The following is a 20676-nucleotide window of genomic DNA, read 5'->3' as shown; positions in this document are numbered from 1 at the left end:
ATACTAGGAAACCAAGTTCAACAACACATTAAAAAGATAATTCATCATGACCAAGTGAGATTTATCCCAGGGATGCAAGGATGGTTCAAAGATACACAAATCATTCAGTATGATATATCATATTGACAGAATGAAAGATAAGAACCCTATGATCATTTCAATTGATGCTGAAATAGCATTTGATAAAATTCAACATCCTTTCATGATAAAAACCCTCAAAAAACTGGGTATAGAAGGAACATACTTCAACACACTAAAAGCTATATATGACAAACCCACAGCTATTATCATACTGAATGGGGAAAAACAGAAAGCCTTTCCTCTAAGATCTGAAACAAGACAAGGATGTCCACTTTCAACCACTGTTATTCAACATAGTGCTGAAGTCCTACTTAGAGCAATCAGACAAGAGAAAGTAATAGATTGGGCACAGTGGCTCACGCCTGTAATTCTAGCATTTCGGAAGGCAGAGGTGGGAAAATGTCTTGAGTCCAGGAGTTTGAGACCAGCTTGGGAAACACAGTGAGACCCCATCTCTATTAAAAAAAAAAAAAAGAAAGAAAGAGAGAGAGAGAGTAATACATGACATCCAAATTGGAAAGGAAGAAGTCAAATTACCCTTGTTTGCAGATATACAATGTTATATTTGGAAAAACCTAAAGACTCCACCAAAAAAACTATTAGAACTGAAAAATTCAATAAAGTTGCAGAATTTAAAATCAACATACAAAAGTCAGTAGCATTTTTATTTGCCAAGAGTGAACAATCTGAAAAAGAAATCAAGAAAGTAAACCCATTTGCAATAGTTACAAATAAAACAAAATATCTAGGAATTAATCAAAGAACTAAAAGATCTTTACAATGAAAACTATAAAACATGGGTGTAAGAAATTAAATAGCACACAAATAAAGATATTCCATATTCATGGACTGGAAGAATCAATATTGTTAAAACGTCCATACTATCCAAAGCAATCTACAGATTCAATGTAATCCCTATCAAAATACCAATGCTATTCTTCACAGAAACAGAAAAAACAATCCTAAAATTCATATGGAACTACAAAAGACCCAGAATAGCAAAGCCACCCTAAGCAAAAAGAACAAAACTGCAATAACATTACCTGACTTCAAATTATACCACAAAGCTATTATAACCAAAACAGCATAGTTCTGACATAAAAACAGACACACAGACCAATAGAACAGAGTAGAGAACTCGGAAATAAATCCATACATCTACAGTGAACTCATTTTTGACAAAGGTGCCAAGAACATACATTGGAGAAAAGACAGTCTCTAAATACACACAAATATAAAAGCTCCTTCCTTTGGATATTCAAAATAATACGAAGTCAAACTGAAATCTAAATTTTGATAAGATTTCACCTGGTCTAATCTTAACAAGGGATAATTATAGCCTTAGTCTTTAAGTACATTTGAACCTCCCAAATGCGGTACATTCTATTTTTAATACTTCCTCGAGTAGGAGAAAATGACCCATTCTTGCTTGGTCACATTTTCCAAGGTTTCTCTTAATGCTGGCAATCAAAAAGTTTTTCTTAGCTTCTACCTTAAATATCTTTTATGTCAATTCACAATGTTCTCTCAACTTCTCTCTAAGGAAATTACAGAATACCTAGTCACTATTTTTCTACCATATCATCACATACTATTCATTTCTTTTTCTGGTATTCTTCTCAAAGTAATCAAAAGTTTATATCCTAGTTCTATTTCTTTGAGCCTTGTGTCATACTGCTCCCTTTCTTTGCTGCCAGAGAAGTCAACATAGACTATCCATAACAAAACAAAAGATCCTTCTCTGTGCTTCACAGGTTCTCCATTACAAAATGGTGAAATAATGCCTAACAATTGTCTCTATCACAAGACAAACAGAAAAAAGATATGCCTAAATCCATAACGGCATAAGTGTCTATGCTAAATAATCATAAATAATTGAGTCACCAAAAACTGACTGCTCAGAGGCAAAAGACAGAACAATAATTTAAAGATATATTTTCAGGCTGGGCACAGTGGCTCAGCCCTGTAATCCCAACACTTTGAGAGGCCGAGGTAGATGGATCACGAGGTCAGGAGATCGAGACCATCCTGGCTAATATGGTGAAACCCCGTCTCTACTAAAAAGACAAAAAAATTAGCCGGGCATGGTGACACACGCCTGTAGTCCCAGCTACTCGGGAGGCTGAGGCAGGAGAATCGCTTGAACCCAGGAGGAGGAGGTTGCAGTGAGCCGAGATGGTGTCACTGCACTCCAGGTTGGGTGACAGAGCAAGGCTCCATCTCAAAAAAAAAAGATAAATTTTCATAAATGTATTTGAAATTGGGAAAAGCACTTTATGCCCATTCCTTTATCTTGTACCTCAAAGCAGAGCCCCACAAGTGAAATCAGTAACTCAACATACCTCCTCTTCTCCCTGGCTTCCACAGAGGAATCTGTTCCAGTAATGGAGAGTACAGGAGTAGCTGTAACCCCATTGGCAGTGCTAGGCAGAGGGCGATTGGTGATCACACAGAGCGGGGTGCTAGAAGAGACATTGTCTGCTGTTTTCTCTGCTATCGAGTCAGCCTGGGATTTGTGAGGAGTCCTGAAATAAAAAAAGATACAAGCAGAAAGGAAATGGTTAGGCATGCTATACAACAAAGCACTGGCACAGAGACAGAAGGATTAAAGAGCGGTTCATCTAGGAAATCTTGCTCTGATGTTTGTTGGATTTTTAATTTTGAGCTCTTACAGTTTGGAATAGTATAATTACACGTTTAGTCTGACATCCTTTGCCTGAGGAGTTACATTTTATGAGACTTGTATGTGTATGTGTGTGCCTGAGATTTTGTTTTAACAAAAGTCACTAGCTATGGCACAAGGCAAGATAGTGACATATGCAAGAGTGTTTTAAACGACTCCCCAGTAACATCTGGTCTCCACACATGCACACAGAGAAAGGGCCTCTCTACACAAGAAAAAGACATTAAAGTCACTTACGATATTAGTCTCTACCTGTTCCTTAATTCTTGGCAGTGGGAGTCTTTGTGGTAGTCCTCAGCCTAGATTTGATGACCATCTTCTTGGATTATCCAGGGACAACTGATACTATAGCTCAGTGTGCTTAGTTCTCCCTCACCTAGTTCAGTAACTGCTCTCTCTTTCCATTTAACCAAATGCCTGTCTATATTCATAACTGCAGAAGTGAGAAATTGAAACAAAAACCAAACCAGATTCTATAAGTATCCTTAACTACAGACTTTTCAACAGCAAGCTGTATAATTAAACTCATTTACATGAAAACAAGATCTTTGTTTCTTAACAAAGAGTTGAGAGCAACCATTGACTCTCCACCCAAAAAGCTATCATTTGTGATGTCACAGCTGTTGCTGGGGTAACAGAGGTCCACAACTGATACAGAGATGGAGAAAGCAATGAAAAGCACAAATATTAAAAATCTATTTTTTTCACCTACTCACAATTATTAGCAGAAATGTTCACAGGTAGCTCTAAGCTTACTTCCAAATAATCACATTACAAGCTTGAAAAAATAATAAAAATATAAAAATATAAATATGGTACCTAGATAAAACATAAAAGCAGACTATTTTAAAAGATAGAAGTAATATCTAAAAAACACATGCTAATTCTCCAGAAGCAATTAATGACTACAAAAAAAGGTGAAATTTTATAGTCATTTTTTAATAAAAAAAGAAAAGGCAAAAAATTCCTCAGACTTACAAGATAAGAATCTATAGGAAGTACCAATAAAATTAGCTAGACACACAGCTATAAAAAATTACACTTAACCAAACCTTACTTGAAGTTCTTTTTAGGTTAATAACATGTTTTGGTCTCACTGTAATTTCTTATGCTGTTGAAATGCCAAGGATTTTATTTTATTAAATTACATAATAGGACTTTTACTATTATTTTGAAATGCAGTGTAATTTTACAAGTAGATTGTTAGAATAAGCACAGCCCTAGAGCAGAGATCAGAGGATATGCAATAGGGTAGAATAAACATGGGCTTTGGAAACACAACATTTGCTTAAATGTAGACTCTCTGATCTCTTCTTCATTGACAAAATAGAGATAGTGGCACCTTAAAATACAGGGTTCTTCTAATGATTAAATAAAATAATGTCTGCAGGACACCTAAAATAGTACCCAGAATAAAATACAAACTCAGCAGAAACAAACAGTGACAAAACAGATAAGAGCTTTGAAATGTACAAATCTGGGTTCAAATCCCACCTCAGTTCCTCACTGGCTGTGTGACCTTGGGCAGATGATTAACCTTTCGGTCCGAGTTTCCTCATCTATAAAATAATACTTTATATAATAGGGGGCTCATTATAAGAGAATAGATGATACATGTATGCATGAGACAGCTAGTTGTCTAACCCATATCCATTGTCCCTTTCTTCTTTATGAACTGAATCCCTATATTATTGATGGCAGCAATATACCTAGTTAAAGTACACACTTCTCAAAGTCTCCTGGCCACTAGAGGTACCCAATAAGACATATGCAGACAACTAGTACTTCTGGGAAAACTCTCAGTTCAGAGGCATTCTTTCTTTGTCTGCTTCCTTCTTTCCTCCTTCTTCTTCCGTAGAGTACAGCCATGATAGCTAGAGCTACAGCAGTTATTCTGGACCACGAAGCCACCCATGGAAATGGCAGCCATGACACAAGAACTGTGGAGAAGAGAGAACCTGGATCCTTTAATGACTGTGGAGCTACTGAGCCAGCTTTGCATATTTCTGGACTTTCTTAAGTGCAAGAAAAAAAAACTTTATCTTATTTAAGCCACTACTACTTAGATTTATTGTTACATGTAAGCAAACTAAATCCCAATATAATACCTAACCAAATGCCTGTCACATAATGGGGTCCAACAAATTGCAGTTGTAATTATTTTCTCTCAGTTGCAGCTCTTCATAGTTATAGTAATAGCAATATAGTATTATTATATAATATGTAATATTATATATGTAAAATATAGTAATATGGCCAGGCACAGTGGCTCACGCCTGTAATCCTAGCACTTTGGGAGGCCAAGGCGGGCGGATCATGAGATCAGGAGATCAAGATCATCCTCATTCTGGCTAACATGGTGAAACCCCATCTCTACTAAAAATACAAAAAATTAGCCGGGTGTGGTGGCATGCACCTGTAGTTCCAGCTACTCGGGAGGCTGAGGCAGGAGAATAGCTCAAGCCTGGGAGGTGAAGGTTGCAGTGAGCTAAAATTGCACCACTGCACTCCAGCTTGAGTGACAGAGAGAGACTCCATCTCAAAAAAAAAAAAAAACAAAACATATATATATATATATATAGTAATATAATATAGTAATAATAACCTCTCTATGTTTGTTTCTTCATCTATGGTGATAATAGTTAACATGTTATGCAAATGGATTATTATAAGGACCTAATAAATTTACCCATAATTACACAGTATTATTATTAATAATCCATCATAAACCCTTACCTCCTGGCTGAATTAATGATCACCACTTATTTTAGGGAAAGAAATCTAGTAAACTGACAAATATCAATCAAGCACTGGGCGTTCCTGCACCAACACCATCATTAAGATTTTTTTCATTTTCTTTGTCAGTTGTAGACACAGACCCAAAAAAAGAGACCCTTTCCCACTACACATAAAGGATTAAAAGCCACAGGTAAAATTACAGCTAAAGTCCTAATGTACTTTCACAATAACACTCTACCATGCTATCCCTTAGCTGAACTAGAAACCAAGCAGATACTGCCCCCAGAACACAGTTTAGACAAACACAAATCTGTCCCTTTTCACAATGTTTCCAGCAAAATACTCTCGTTGGCTGGGAGTTTTCAGAAGGCTATCACAGGCTTTTGGAAAATGAGTTAGCGTTCTTTCTGCTTTGGGTTTGCATGCCATTTAAAAGACTAAATACAAGAGATTCCTATTATAATTACTGGAAAATTAATAGAAATAAAATATGAAAATATTTTCAATATTTAATTTAGCACAATAGTATGACCCTTAAATTGTAATCACAACTGGTAAGGTTGTTGAGAGATGAAATCAGTCATATTAAGCTGATGTCCAAACACCAAGTACAATTATACATACCCTTTGATTATTCAATATGCAACTGTTGACTGGTTAATACAAGTCAAAGCAAAAGCATCTTCATTAAATTCAGACATTTTCTCAGGAATTCTAACTTGCTTTTATAGTGACAAAGTCTCTTTGGTTCAAATTTCATATCTGTTTCCAGAGCCATTAACTTTGATGAATGCAACTCAAATGGCTCCAAGAAGCCTTACCTGCCATGATGTACAGATGCAGTAGTGTTTGCACTGATTGGTGCAGGGCAAGAAGAGGCAGGTTGCCACTGGCTGCCCCGAGAGGTAGATGAACCAATGGTAATGGGTGAGGTAGCAGGAGATGAATTGCGATTGGCTGAAATGTAGGGACTTGTGGGGTCACTACTTCTACCAAATGAAGCACTGCAAAACAGCACACAGTCACTTTCTTCAGGACATGCTGCTCACCCACCATTTCCCAGCACCACCTTCCCACCCAGATTGTGCACTTGAAATGAATATAGACCAAAGAAAGGGTATGACAACTGGGAAGTGAAGTGATCAACTCCAGTTAGAGCTGAGTCACTGGCAGCAAGCAGGCAATCATCCAAAAGAATGAAGGAATCATCACTCTTTGAAGGATGGTCTTTTTGGTCAATCATCCAAAAGAGTGAAGGAACGTGGAGGAAGAGAGATGATACTGAATGAGGGAAAGCAGGAAAGTAGAATATATGATAAGAGGAGAGGCTAAGAAAGGGAATAATAGGAAATAGGATAATTTTATTAGAAGAAAATAATTCCCAACAAACCCAATGCAAATAATCATGCAACCCCAAATGTCTACCTGATACAGAATTAGCACTGCAAAAGCAAAAGTAAGACCAGAGAATTTGGAGAGGTTGTGGAGCAGAGATTTAAAATTTTAAAGTGGAAAAGGGTAAAGAAGCTCTGTGAAAAAAAGTGACTTTGAGAACTGCAGTTATTCAGCCTAAAGCAAAATTGCCTCTGGGAGGATTTAAAGTTTTAAGTCTAGAAAGTAATACTGTATGAGCAATAAAGGGCAACTTTTATTTGTTTCAACTGAAGACAGGTAAGAACCATCTCAATTGCAGGAAAAAATTATTTGGGTTCAAATTTCCAAAATACTTCTTGACTATAATAGAAATGAGACACTTGAGGAGATAACAAAAAAAAAAAAAAAGCTATAAAGCCTTCCTTGGAAAAGAGGTATTTTAATATGGGCTATATGAAAGGAATTTCTGCCTATACACAAGAGATGAACTAGAAAATGGAATGTATATGAAGGTTTGGCATAGCTGGGAAATGACAAATTTCTCCTTACACTTGCTCTTTTAAATGGTGATGGCATAAGATTCTTTCTTTTTAAAAATCATAAGATCGGCTTTTATAAAATCAAAAAATGCTTTAGGATTACAGGAGAAGAGCTTTGGAAATTCAAGATATGAAGCAAGTTGTACATCTTTTCCTCAAAAAGTGCTCACATCATTAAGCATGCTTTTGATCCTAAACAGAGGCAGCCTGTCCCTTCACTGTTCACCATAACTTTGCCAAACTACATCTATCAAACCAAATGCCTTTCAACCCATTTGCTGATTATTTGGATCACAAAAATCAACAACCTCACCACAGAATAACTCCATGCCTGGAAATTAAATGGCAGCTTTCTCCCTTCCCTTGATCTAGAACATTATTTTCTCAGAAAAGTTTTCTTGATCTTGGATTCAACTATAAGGAATAATAATGCATCCAGGAAGACCAAGGCCTTAGCCATTAAGACAAATAGGTGATAGCCTCATAGAGCAAGAAACACCTCTTTTGTGTAATAAAGCATCAGTGAGTCCATCAAACTTTCATACTTCCCAAGTTGAGCCCTTTCTTATAGAATGTATCTACAGAACTGAAGAACATTAAAAGGCAACAATGACTGTTTTCTAGCTATTTCCCATGTTTCAACAATAACTAGTTGACAAGTTTTTCTGTCAAGTGGAAATAAGTGTTGATTACAAAGAGTTAATGTGCTCATCTAGTCTATGGCCAGGGCCTGTTTCTAAGGTGGCCAACCAATCATCTAAAAAAACCCAGTGATGAAGGCTATGGTATGAGGAGATAGTGGGAGGGGTTAAGTGAAAGTAAAGAAAGAATTCAAAGTAAGCAATAAAAAACAGATTCTTCCACATTAGCAGCAAAGTTCAAATTAAAATATTAAGTATTTTTGTAGCTTAATGGCTCTGGCAAAGGTGCTTGGTTTGCTGGCTAGTATGTGGCAAAGAAAATAATTGCAGAAAGGGAATACAGATGAGAAAAGAAGGAAACCCATGTACCTTCTCTGCACCAAACTTGCGAGTTTCACATCTTGATGGATCTGAGGGCCATTAAAGTCATAAGAAAAAAAACAACTCAAGTCCCTAAATTAACAGGCTTCAGTATGAAACTTCTTTAATGCAATAGAAAACTGTCCCCATTTCCCATCCCTCCCCACTTTATAGTATCCCTCCCTTTCTCCCCCCAAAAATAGCACATGGGATGAGAACTACTCTGTTTCAGAATAAGGAGAACCAGCTACTGGACAAGGATAACTTAAATTCAGTCTTGCCCAGACATTACTGAAAGCCACTTCTGACTGAAAATTTTAACAGAATGGAGAGGATGAAGTATGAAGCCAGTAGTGAGAATCTGAAATTAGCTTACTTTAATTCAATTATTAAGAGAATAAATTAATTTTAATTTTAAATTATTCAAGATGTTAATTCTAAGAAACCTGAAAGTAATTCATTTTGATTCATTTCTGTGGTGTTAATCCAACATAAAAAGGCATACAATCCTTACCCATATTCCCATGGCTAGAGTGAAAGGAACATCTCCCACCCCCTTTGAGCCTGGTACCTTTTCAAGTAGGTTGATACATAGGTGGAGGGGGCAATTGTCTGTGGGGTTTCATTTCCCTTTGCTTCATCCCTCCATAGCTGCCGGGTATAGGAGCCACTCCTCACTAGATTAACAGCTGATTCTCTGTAGAAGCATGAAAGGAAAACAAAACACTGATTCCTACCACCAGTTTTTGTCCATGATACAATGCAAACAGAGAGAGAAGAGACAAACAGGCAAACTATAACATGGCTAATAGACACATTCTTCAGGTGATTCTGTTTTATGTACCTGTTTTCTGTACAGAAGAGAAGTATTACTGCCTGCTTTCTTTTATCAACTTTGAACCAATTAATTTCAACAGGTACCAAATTCCTCATGTCAAAGGTCTCTAACTCTTTTGTAATAAGAAGTCACTTTTGATCCTCACTTAAAAACTGCTTTGCGGCTGGGCATAGTGACTCACATCTATAATTCCAGCACTTTGGGAAGCCAAGGCAGGCAGATCACTTGAGGTCAGGAGTTCAAGACCAGCCTGGCCAACATGGCGAAACCCCATCTCTACTAAAAATACAAAAAAATTAGCCGGGCATGGTGGCACATGCCTATACTCGAGAGGCTGAGGCATAAGAATCACTTGAACCCAGGAGGCAGAGGCTACAATTAACCAAGATCGTGCCACTGCACTCCAGCCTGGGCGACAGAGTGAGACTCTGTCTCAAAAAAAAAAGAAAAAAGAAAAAAGTGTGTTGCAATCAGTCTTAGTAGTAGGTGGCTTTTAAGTTAAGCAGAGAAGGAAATGATGGGGGAAGATGAAGAAGTTACTGAGAAAAAAAGGTTATTACAGAAGGGGAAGGGGAAGGAAGACTTGCTGGAAGCCTCTTTAGCATTATAAATGAAAAGGTATCCAGGAAAGTGCTGTACTAGGATTTTTGATCCACAATTGATAACTCAGGGTCTTTGCTGCAAAACCTATGGGTTTCCATGCTTCACAAGATTCTCTAGCACAATCCTTCTCAAACTTTAATGTGTATTAAATTTCATTAGAATGCAGATTCTAATTCAGTAGATCTGGAGTAGGGCCCGAGATTCTGGAGTCCTAACATGAACCGGGTCCAGCAGCAGTGGCTCACACCTACAATCCCAGTGCTTTGGAAGGGCAAGTCAGGAGGACCACTCGAGGCCTGGAGTTTGAGACCACCCTGGGAAACATAGCAAAACCCTGCTTCTATGAAAAAAAAATTTTTTTTAATAAAAATAAAATGTACCCAGGTGATGCCAATGCTGCTAAGGTTTGAGATCACATTTTGCCCCGAGATGCAGCAATACTTCAAAATCCCTACATTTAACTAATTAGGAAGACTTTAATTTTACCTTCTGACAAATTAGAAGTTGGTCAATTTAATTAAATAACATTATTTTAGTGTTCACTATGTGTTAGGCACTGTGCTAGGAACTAGGGGTCCTTGAGAAACCAGACAGACACAGACCCTACCTTTACAAAGCCTGCTGGTGGGCCAAAACTAATGCATGTGTGGAAAAATCAGGGAAGACTTCCTAAAGAAGGTAATGTCTAAGCTGGAGTTAGAATTTGAAGAATAAAGAACTAGCAAAGCAAGGATATAAGAGTTGAGAGGTGTTCTAAGCAGAAGGAACAAACAATTCATAATGTGGTAAGGAAATCTGAGGGAAAAATGCAGAAGAGTAATGCCCAGGAGATGACTATGTCCAGCAGACCTAAGAGGACGAGGACCATCTTTTGGCTGGTTTTAGGATTACCTGTTCTCCTTTTCTTCAATATCACTTGTGCTGTTGAGCTTCCGGGGTGCTAGTGAACTAATATAGCTTTTGTTTTCTCTCTCCTGTAAAATAAAAAGAAGTAAAGCACAAGAAAGGTACAATACTGGCACAGCGTAAAACATTTTGAGTAAAAAAGCAGAACTTAATATACCTATATAATCTTATTTCTGGATCCCACACTAATTCTATTTTGAGTGGTATTTACAAAAGGTTAGCTTTCAAAAGCTTACTCCTAACTTTCTTCCATTAAAAAACAGTATGAAGGGAAATAATTCTCATGGGAAAGTCAGGATGAGCAAATAAAGAAAACAGCAGCACAAATTACACAAAGCAGCACCTCTGCCAAGAGAGGAGGAGAGCCTTTGAAAAGCCACAAACAGAAAGCTCCACTCTAATATTCTTGATGAAATAAGATTTATGTAGTCCCCAGTAGTCCCCAGTACATCTTTTCCTTGAAATACAGCTTCCTTAGGAATATGTACAATAGTATGCTGCAGAGTTAATCCAACCAATATGCCTCATCTCTTTGAGTAGTCTCCAGAGATATAAAGCAAGAGGACTGTGATTAAAAGGAAGATGTGACCCCAGAAAAAAGCACTAAGAGAGTCCTATAAAATCTGGAACTAAAGAGTGAAGAAAATAAAAATTTACTAATCTTGAATGAATATACAAACTATTTGTGAAGTTAGCCTAACCATATTAATGAATGAATGACAAGTTAAAAATTATTTTTCCAAGTACTAATTTGCCTGAGCTTAATTTGGATTCAAAGCCCAGAGAACCTCTTAGGCCATACTGAATTTTTTTTTTTTTTTTTTTTTTTTTTTGCAGAGTAGGAGGCTTTATTTCACTGTGGCGGGAAAGCAGCCTAGACAGCGTGGGGCAGGCAAGGCAGCAGGGGCTGCCCCCAAGCCTGTTGAGGAGAAGTTGAGGCCAGCCCCAGCGGAGACCTAGCCCAGCGGGAGAAGGGGAGTGGGGGGGAAACTGGGTCTGAAGGAATGAGGGCCCCCTTGCTCTGAGCATTCCTCCTAGAGGGCCTCAGTCCCTCCTACTGGCTGGGCTGCACAACCCCCAATCCTTGCTGCCTCCAACTTGGAGGAGGGGGCTGGACCAGGGAGGGCAGTGGACAGGGAGCCTGGGGGAGTTAGGGAGCACAGGGCAGGGTCCATGGTGTGCAGACGGGGTGGTGGCCACCTGGGCGGTCAGTTCCTGGCAGGAATTACCACAGAAAGTGCCACACCCTCCAAGGCAACAGCAGTCGCCCCAAACAGCCACTTCCATGGGCTGGACCAGGCACCCTTGCTGGGGCACGGCTGGGGTTGCCCAGCATTTTCTAGTACAGCGTGGTCTCCATGCTCCGCTGTGCTGCGTGCTTCTTCACCAGCTTCGAGAGCTCTGCGTGGATAGTCTTGTTGGAAGGTTCCAGCTTCAGGACCGCCCTCAGGATAGGGATGACCTCACTGTACTCACCCTGCTGGGGCAGTATCTTGCCCTTGTGGAAGACAGCCTTAATGTTGTCCAGATGGTGCTCCCACGAGGTTGCAGGAGCGCAGGGCTGCGCAGTAGTGGTCGAGCTTCACCTGTGAGGCCACCAGGTTGTTCAGACACCTCACCCTCAACTGCAGGAGCTGCTTCTCCTCCTCGAACGTCATGTCCACTTTGGCGCTGGAGGTGACGGTCTTGATGGCAAGGTCATAGGAGTTGGTGGCCAGGACGAAGTCCGCCCACTGGTAGTGGGCACTGCCGCACTCCCACTTCCGGTTGGCCAAGGCCACGCGCTCCTGCCCTATGAGCATCTCCAGGTCAGGCCAGTCCACGGCCATCTTCGGGGTCACCTCCAGGCATAGGGCCGCGTGCGGGGGATGTATGGGCTCCTGTCCTGGGGGCTGTAGCAGTACATGCAGTCAGCAGTGACCATGGCTGCCTCCCCCACGTCCATGAGTTAGACACTGAGATCCAGGGCCTGGATGACCTCACAGACGCTCAGGGTGAACACTAGCTCCGGCTCCTCCTGCACCCACATGCCATTCTCTTGTGATGTCTGCAAATGCATGGTGACCACCTGGCCCTTGACTGAGCAGCTCAAATCCGGTGGCCCTGGGACAAGCGTCTTCTTCCTCAACAGCTGGTTATGTCTGGCCACTCTTCTGGGGCCGGGGACGGGGCAGGCTCAGGCTCCATGGCAGTGAGGAACTCTCGGGCCAAGGTCCCGGGCTGTTCAGTCTCTTCCACCAGGGGCTGTCCCATGTCCTCCAGCAGTGGCAGCTCTCTAAGGTCATCTTCCTCCTCCTCTCCCTCCTTGCCCTCTGCATTCTCGACCCCATCCAGCACCTCGAAGTCCTCGAGCAGTGGGACCCTGGCAGGAGGCGGGGGCAGAGGGCTCAGAGGGTTCAGCACACGATGCCATGCTGCTGAGGGGATAGGAATTGGCCCTCTGGCTCCAGGACCCCTGCCTGCGGTCCTGTGCCCCCCTCCGCCATATTGAAATTTTTATGTTTCTGATCTATTTTTTGCTTTAGGTAAGGGGGCAAGGAAGACTGAACGAACCAAAAGGAAAAGCTATTTTTAAAGTTTTTTTTTTTTTTGGCCAAGTAAATAATAGCAAGCAAATAGCTACTTGATTAAACTATCAGTGTGCCTGTCTCCCTTTAAAGGCTTTGCATTTCCAAAATCAACTTAAGGACTAGAAAATATTTTCATTTGTTCCTAAGATTGAATTTTCATGGAAAAAAAAAACTGCATTGGAATTCCCCCATACCCTCCCAAACTGCACCTTATCTTTGTTGTCTAGTAGAGCAGAAATCCGAGGGCTTGAAGAGGAACGGTAGATGGAAGAGCCTCGGTCCCTTAGAGGTTCCCTGGAATTGGCCACCTCACTCAGCATGTTGTGGCTGCCAGTTTTTCTCAGTCCCAATCTCCACGAAGAAGGAGATTCATCTTTGGGCTCTTCTGGCTTGTTAAAAAGGCCAGAAGAGAACTACGAGAGAAGCAAAAGAAATGAAAAATAAAGGCTCTGATGATTCTTTTTCAGCCTATTTGCCTTTTCCACACTTAACTAAGTTCAGCGAGGCAACATAAGGTAGCTAAGAACAAATACAGGGCAGTCTTTCTGCCAATGTTCCCTCCCTCACCCGGCAAACACTAATAACCTCTCCAGGCTCTTTCTTCCTAAGTCAAAAATAGCCTCGGATTCTTCACACAGTGCTCCTACCTGACAGAGTTGTTATGAGAAATTAAACACCATTTGCTATCCTTGTGCAATTAATACTGACCTGGAACACCAGGAGATTGTATTCGAGTAATGTATCTTCTTCTAACTCACTGTGGAACTGAAAATAAGATACTTTACTTCTCTAGGTCTCAACATGCTCACCTGTAAAATGATGATAATGAGCTTAATCCCTTATAATATGTGGAGACTGGAAAAAATGAGACCAGCTAATTTATCTTTTATTTTTTTTTTTTTTGAAGTAGGGTCTCACTCTGTCGCCCAGGCTGGAGTGCGGTGGCCTAATCAGAACTCACTGTAGCCTTGACCCCCTGGGCTCAAGCGATCCTCCCACCTCAGCCCACCAAGTAGCTGGGACTACCAGCATATACCACCATGCCTGGTTAATTTTCTCTAAATTTTAATAGAGACAAGTTCTCCCTATGTTGCCCAGGCTGGTCTCGAAGTCCTAAACTCGAGCAATCCTCACACCTCAGCCTCTCAAAGTGCTGTGATTACAGGCATGAGCCCATGTCCAGCCAGGAACAGGCTAATTTATAAATACATTTTAAGGTACTATGATAAAGTGATTTAAGTTAACATTGATAAAAATTCTAGAAGCCACTCCACTTAAATTCTGCTAATTTCAAGGAAATTTATTTGATCTAGAGTAGCAGTTTAGAGAGCTTTAGATTTCACTGAGCAGCCTCCAAAAAAAACCAAAAAAAAAAAACCCATAAAACTAGAGGTCAAAGGGTTGCTATCTTTTTATCTTTTAAATTTAATTTTGCCAAAAGAAAACAACATTCTGAAAGATGTTTTCTTTTTGAACTCATCATCACCACCATTTCATTAAAAATGAAATGTTAATATCAAAAAAGAAAGCTTTATGGAAAGCTTACATTGTCCTTAATTATCTCATTTTGCCATAAACTAGGGAAACATCATAGATCAGTATTAGGCCAAGGACCAGTTTGGGGTACAACTAGTCTTTGGAACACAAGCCAACAGACCCTTCCTGAGGTCCAAGACCTTTTCAAGAAGACTTAGGCCTTTCTTCCAATATAAGGCTACCTTTACTGCCTGATACGGTGAAAATAAATAAAACTATTAATCACTAATCTCCAACTCACATAAGATTTTCTCTTTTCATCAGTCATCTGAATGTACACATGTATGTACTCCTTCCAGCTTTAGGGGTTCAATGTCAGCTTTTTACAAGCTACTCTGATTCTAAGGGGGAAAATGCCTTCCCCAGCATCATTTTAGCAAAGTAGAATAAGTATCTTTGTGTGTGTGTGTGTGTGTGTGTGTGTGTGTGTGTGTGTGTGTGTGTGGTGGTGGTGGTGGTGGTGGTGGTGCTGTTGTTGTTGTTGTTTTTGAGACAGGGTCTCACTCTGTTGCCCACGCTGGAATGCAATGGCACAATCACAGCTCACTACAGCCTTGACCTCCCGGGCTCAAGTGATCCTCCCACCTCAGCCTCCCAGTCCCAAGTTGCTGGGACTACAGGTGTATGCCACCATGTCTGGCTAATTGCTTTATTGTTTTTAAAGATGGGGTTTTCCCATGTTGCCCAAGCTGGTCTCAAACTCCTGGGTTCAAGTGATTTGCCTACCTTGGTCTCCCAAAGTGCTGAGATTATAAGTGTGAGCCACTGTACCTGTCTAATTTAGTATTTTTCTATTGAAAAAAGTAGGAAGTCAGACAGGCATCCTTAGAAGCAGTGGCAGTATATGAGGTACACCTAAATGACTGAATTAATGAGTGAGATTACATTTATTGGAAACCTCTTTAATTATTCACAATGATGCTTCTAGGGATAAATAAGTAGCCAGGCCTTTGTTCTCTCATTTCCACAAGAATACCACAAGCCTATCTTTCCAATTCATGAAGTGCTAAGAAGATCATTAAGTTCATACCTATATAACCACAGAGCTTTTTCAACAGCTTCACTCCAAACAACTCAAATCAATTCTTAACCTCAAAACAACTTTTATACTTTGTAGAGCAGGGTCATCATTCAACTCAGTCTCACTGACTAGAAGCCTACAGATTCTCAGAGGCCTGCACAAAGTTACAGGAGGACGTGCCTCTGGTATTTCAACAAGTTATTTCTACATCTGCCCTCTACTCTGCCCTCTACTCATCATAAGGTATAAAGACTTTACTCATGAAAGTCTTAAAGGAGAAACATAAAAAAGAGAATAATCACCAAAACAATGAATACTGGATGCTAGGTATCTTCTAGCCCAGTCCACACTTTACATGTAGGCATCTTAACTTCAGATACAAAGAAAAGAGGCAAATGACAAAATCTCTTTGGCCTCGGACTACTCTATCTTATGTTATCTTAACACATGGTAGCCAAATTTGTTTGGTAATGACCTTATAGATTTTGGGCGGCAATGTTATGGGTTGAATGTTTGTGTCCTCCCAAAATTCATATATTGAAGCACTAATTCCCAGTGTGACTATATTTGGAGATAAGGGTCTGTGAGGAGTGATGAAGGTTAAATGAGGTTAATAGGGTGGGGCCCTAATCCGATAGGGCTGGTTACCTTATAAGAAGAGAAAGAGATACCAGAGCTCCTTCTCTCTGCCATGTTAGGACATAGCGAGAAGGTGGTTATATTCATGTCAGAAAGAGGGCCCTCACCAGGAACTGAATTGGCTGGTACCTTGATCTGAGACTTCCCAGCCTCCAGAACTGTGAGAAATAAATTTCTGTTGTTTAAGCCACCCAGCCTGTGTTTTTTGTTATAGGAGCCGATTACGACAGGCAAAAATGTATTTTTTTATTATTTTGCAAGAATGTACCTTCAAGGCCTTTCTGGATGTGTGCTACTGCGGTAGGGTAAAATCTAATTCCCAAATTAAGCAAAAAGTACTCACCCTCCTAGCAGAAGAGGCAGAGAAGGTATTCTGAGCTGGTGCTGGTATCTGCTCCGTGATGCTACTCTTGCTTTCGGAGTTGGAATGGTTGACAAAGGTTTCCGGCTTTTTACCTGTTATTTAAGACAAGAGAATTAACAACTACTAGTATAAAAATCTTATCTTTGTGTCTATGTCCTTTTCTGCTAATAGAAAAGATTTGCCCATTATCAAAACAGATTATTAAGGCCTTGTAATGCTTGGATGTAAACTAATATAAGATCTCTTGCAACTGTTGGCAGAAGAAAATAAACTCCATGTTATTCCCATCTTGGTAGGCTCCAACTCCAACTTTCAGATAAAAACTGAAAACTATCTCCACGTTATTATATCATATATAAAATCCATATATAATCTGTCCTTTGGGGATCTCATCCTTTTCTACAGTTTTACCCTTCACTTCTTATGCAGATAATTTCCACCTGGGTCCCTACTACTCTGAGGAGTCCCAGATCAAAGTCCAGATCTTAGGCACGCCACTTGCCAGTTATGAAACCTAACTGACCTAACCTCCTACAGTGTCAATTTCCCATTCTAAAAAGTAGTGATAATAATATATACCTCAGAGTGTGGCTGTGAAGATTAAAGAAAAATGTTTAAGTGTGGTGCAAAGTAAAAAGCACTATACAAATGTAAAGTTTTATTGTAATTCCCTGAACTAGATATAATGTTTCTGACTAGTGAATACCATTGACTACACTTACATCTCTCATGTGAAATGTATTTTATTCATGTATACACCTTTCTATTCCCTGACTAGATATATTCAACAAAAAACATTTAATGAATGTGAATGCCTGTTATGTACCAGGCATTGAGCTGAGATCTGGGAGTTCAACAATGAACCCAGAGTTCCCAGCCAAAATGATGAGTGCTACAGCAGAGTTAAGTAGGCAGTGCTAGAGGGACATAAACAGAGAACAATCATGGGGTAGAAAAACAGTGAGGTGGCCCATTTCCTTTCAGCTTCCTATACCAGAAAAACCTAAAGAAAGAATTTTTCAACCTGCTAGATCCTATAGTTTTCTACAGAAATCACTCAATGAGCATTAATGGCCTGAAATGAATTTAGGCTTAAATGGTACAAATGTTCAGAAGCAGGAAAGCTCAGGGCATGTTTGAGGAAATTAAGCAGTCCAACTTGGCCAAAATGTGTCCTTATCTATGTACAGCATTGGAAAGGTCAGCTGGAGCTAGATTATGAAAAGTCCTGAAGGCCAGACTATGGGGCTTGGGGTTTATTTACTCTGTAGGCAAAGATAGAGTGAGGGAGGTGGTCATAGATTTAAACAGAGGTGTAGCATAATCAAAAGGGTACTGTGGGTGTTTATGCCAATAGCAATGTGAAGACGGGCTACAGAGAATAAGAGATCTAAGGCAAGGGTACAAATCACAAAGCAATGACAGTCATTCAGGCAGCTCCCTCCCATTTTTCTCATACCTTAGCAACTAACAAAAGTAATAGAGAATAGAGCAAGTTCAGATATTTGTTCCAAATATTTGAAGCCTAGAACATGTAAGTACTCAATAAATAATAAAATATCAAAAAGATGCACATTTATAAATTCTTATAGGTACTACAATAACATTTCCAGAGCATACTGTGCATGATAAATAATAGAAGTTCAAGTCTCAATTAATAAAAGGTCAACTCCTATATTGTAAACTTAGCTGGTGCCTTTCTTCTCTGTAGAACTGGATGGTTCTCTGACTTCCTTTTGGTGACTGACATTCAGTGAGCCTCAGAGACTAAGACATGAAGAAGGGTAGTATTCTCCCATCATGGAGAGAAATCATATCAGCAAAGCCAGACCTCATGAGGAGCTGGTGCCCAGACAACAGAGTAAGTTAAATTATATATATATTATAGGTAGGACAACCATGGCAGAGTTCAGAGGAAAACACAGACTCCATTGTAAACATAATGTGTGACTCCCCTCTAACAGAAACATTTCATCTTAATATGGCAGTGAATGTGGGGCATAGGTACACTATTCTTTTCTCAGTGTTTGCCTGACTATAAATCAAAACTTGTGGATTATTTTCTAGCTTGTTGGTCTGACCATGTTCAACATCTCACTCACTGTTGGGGTTCCTGTCTTGTCAAACAATAAACTTAAGCTCTAGGGCCAGGTGCGGTGGCTCATGTCTGTAATCCTAGCACTTCGGGAGGCCAAGGCAGGCGGATCACTTGAGGTCGGGAGTTTGAGACCAGCCTGGCCAACACAGTGAAACCCTGTCTCTACTAAAAATACTAAAATTAGCTAGGCATGATGGTGCACACCTGTAGTCCCAGCTACTGGGAGGCTGAGGCATGAGAATCACTTAAGTCTGGGAGGCAGAGGTTGCAGTAAGCTGAGATCATACCACTGTACCCCAGCCTGGGCAATAGAGCGGGACTCTGTCTCAAAAAAAAAAAAAAAAAAAAGAGGAAGCCCTATATGAGGTATATATTATCAATAATAGCCAAAAAGGTAAATATGATTTTCTTCCTTCCTTACTCCCCAACTCACGAGAGGGAAAAAAAGATTTTAGGATTCTGTTTAGGAAATCAGGCAAACCTGAGAATTAAATGCAAGTATTCACCAGTTGGTTTGACCCTAAGAGCTTCTGCAAGATCTCATCTTCTCTGCCTCTCAGCATACTGACTTTTGGATTTTGGTTTCTATGCCATCTACCAACCCAGGGTAAGGAGAATTGGATTCCTCACATAAGAATTATTATTTTTTTCTTTTTAAATTTTTTTGTAGAGACAGGGTCTTGCTATGTTGCCCAAGCTGGTCTAGAACTCCTGGCTTCAAGCAAGCCACCCTGTTTGGCCTCCCAAGTGCTGAGGCACCGTACCCAGCATGCACCTAAGAATTCTTTGTGCACCTTATCCTATGGCTACACAGGAATTGGTAGATATAGTCTAACATAGCTCACAGTTTTTATATAAGGGGGTCACCGGCAATTTGATATCTTATCCTTGAAAACTAAACTTCAAGCTCTTTTTGGAGTCCTGTGAGGCCTGGCTAGCTCTCTGACAACGAGTAATCTCCTTACACTATGGAGACAGAGGGTCTTTACTATGAACATCTTTGCATTACCTGCCTCCTTCTCAGTTTCTGACTCAGAAGCTTCATCTTCACCTTCCTCCTCCTCTGAGCTGGAGCTACTAGATTCTTTGTTCTCTTCCTCCATTTCTTGGGACTTAGGTGTCTCCTCCTCATAAAGCATCTTCTCTTTGCTAAATTAAAGATGACAACTTGAGTGTAACTCAGAAGTGATAATCAGGTATAATAAAGGGAACAAGTCTATAAACCTGTATGTGGAAGCAATAACAGAAACACATTCAAATTCTTCTTTACATCTGTGTGTTCTTCCAAACTCTTCATTTTTGCAGACTAAGATTTAGTATTTTACTACAGAGTATGGCTCAAGGAAATCTGGCCTGTTTAACACACAGAAAAAAGGAGAGCTATGAATTTTGATGACAGTGTATAAATATTCAAAAAAATAATTTAACAAATGTTTACTGAGTACTTATTACATGCCAGGAATCACGGTAGGCACTGGTATAGTCATAAACAAAATAGACATTGTCTCATTGTCTCTGAGTTCACGAAACTTACAGTAAGCAGAGGCAGAAGTTGAGACTAAGAATGCCTAAGCCAGGATTTTTAAATGCTGAAATGCTGCACACAGTCTAAATTAATTCTGAAGTTTAAAACACAGTCAACCTTCCTAAGTGTCTCCCTCACATATCAATGCCACTCTCTTGT

General features: G+C 39.9%; 1 protein-coding gene and 1 pseudogene across 23 annotated transcripts in view; both read right to left on the bottom strand.

Annotated features, from left to right (window-relative positions):
- Positions 1-20676, bottom strand: part of PPP1R12B (protein phosphatase 1 regulatory subunit 12B) — a 241358-nt gene that overhangs the window by 138542 nt on the left and 82140 nt on the right. For 14 of the 23 annotated variants that reach the window (XR_012431518.1, XR_012431519.1, XR_012431520.1 and 11 more), the window contains 7 exons: positions 20002-20141; positions 16874-16986; positions 13544-13747; positions 10750-10832; positions 8989-9114; positions 6325-6507; positions 2424-2606 (listed from right to left, as the gene is read on the bottom strand). Coding sequence is in view for 15 of the 23 variants with exons in the window: in XM_045395012.3 (XP_045250947.2) it covers positions 2424-2606; positions 6325-6507; positions 8989-9114; positions 10750-10832; positions 13544-13747; positions 16874-16986; positions 20002-20141 (1032 nt within the window). In the remaining 8 variants the exon portion in view is untranslated. Of the gene's footprint in view, positions 1-2423; positions 2607-6324; positions 6508-8426; positions 8468-8988; positions 9115-10749; positions 10833-13543; positions 13748-16873; positions 16987-20001; positions 20142-20676 lie in introns of all 23 variants that reach the window. The other 9 variants (XR_012431525.1, XR_012431524.1, XM_045395021.3 and 6 more) reach the window with 2 other exon arrangements.
- LOC102124756 (peptidyl-prolyl cis-trans isomerase FKBP8 pseudogene) lies at positions 11839-13306 on the bottom strand (annotated as a pseudogene).

Source organism: Macaca fascicularis, chromosome 1 (genome assembly GCF_037993035.2).
Source record: "Macaca fascicularis isolate 582-1 chromosome 1, T2T-MFA8v1.1".
NCBI lineage: Eukaryota > Metazoa > Chordata > Mammalia > Primates > Cercopithecidae > Macaca > Macaca fascicularis.
The sequence above is the reverse complement of the archived record's forward strand: the minus strand, read 5'-3'. Positions and strand labels throughout refer to the sequence as shown.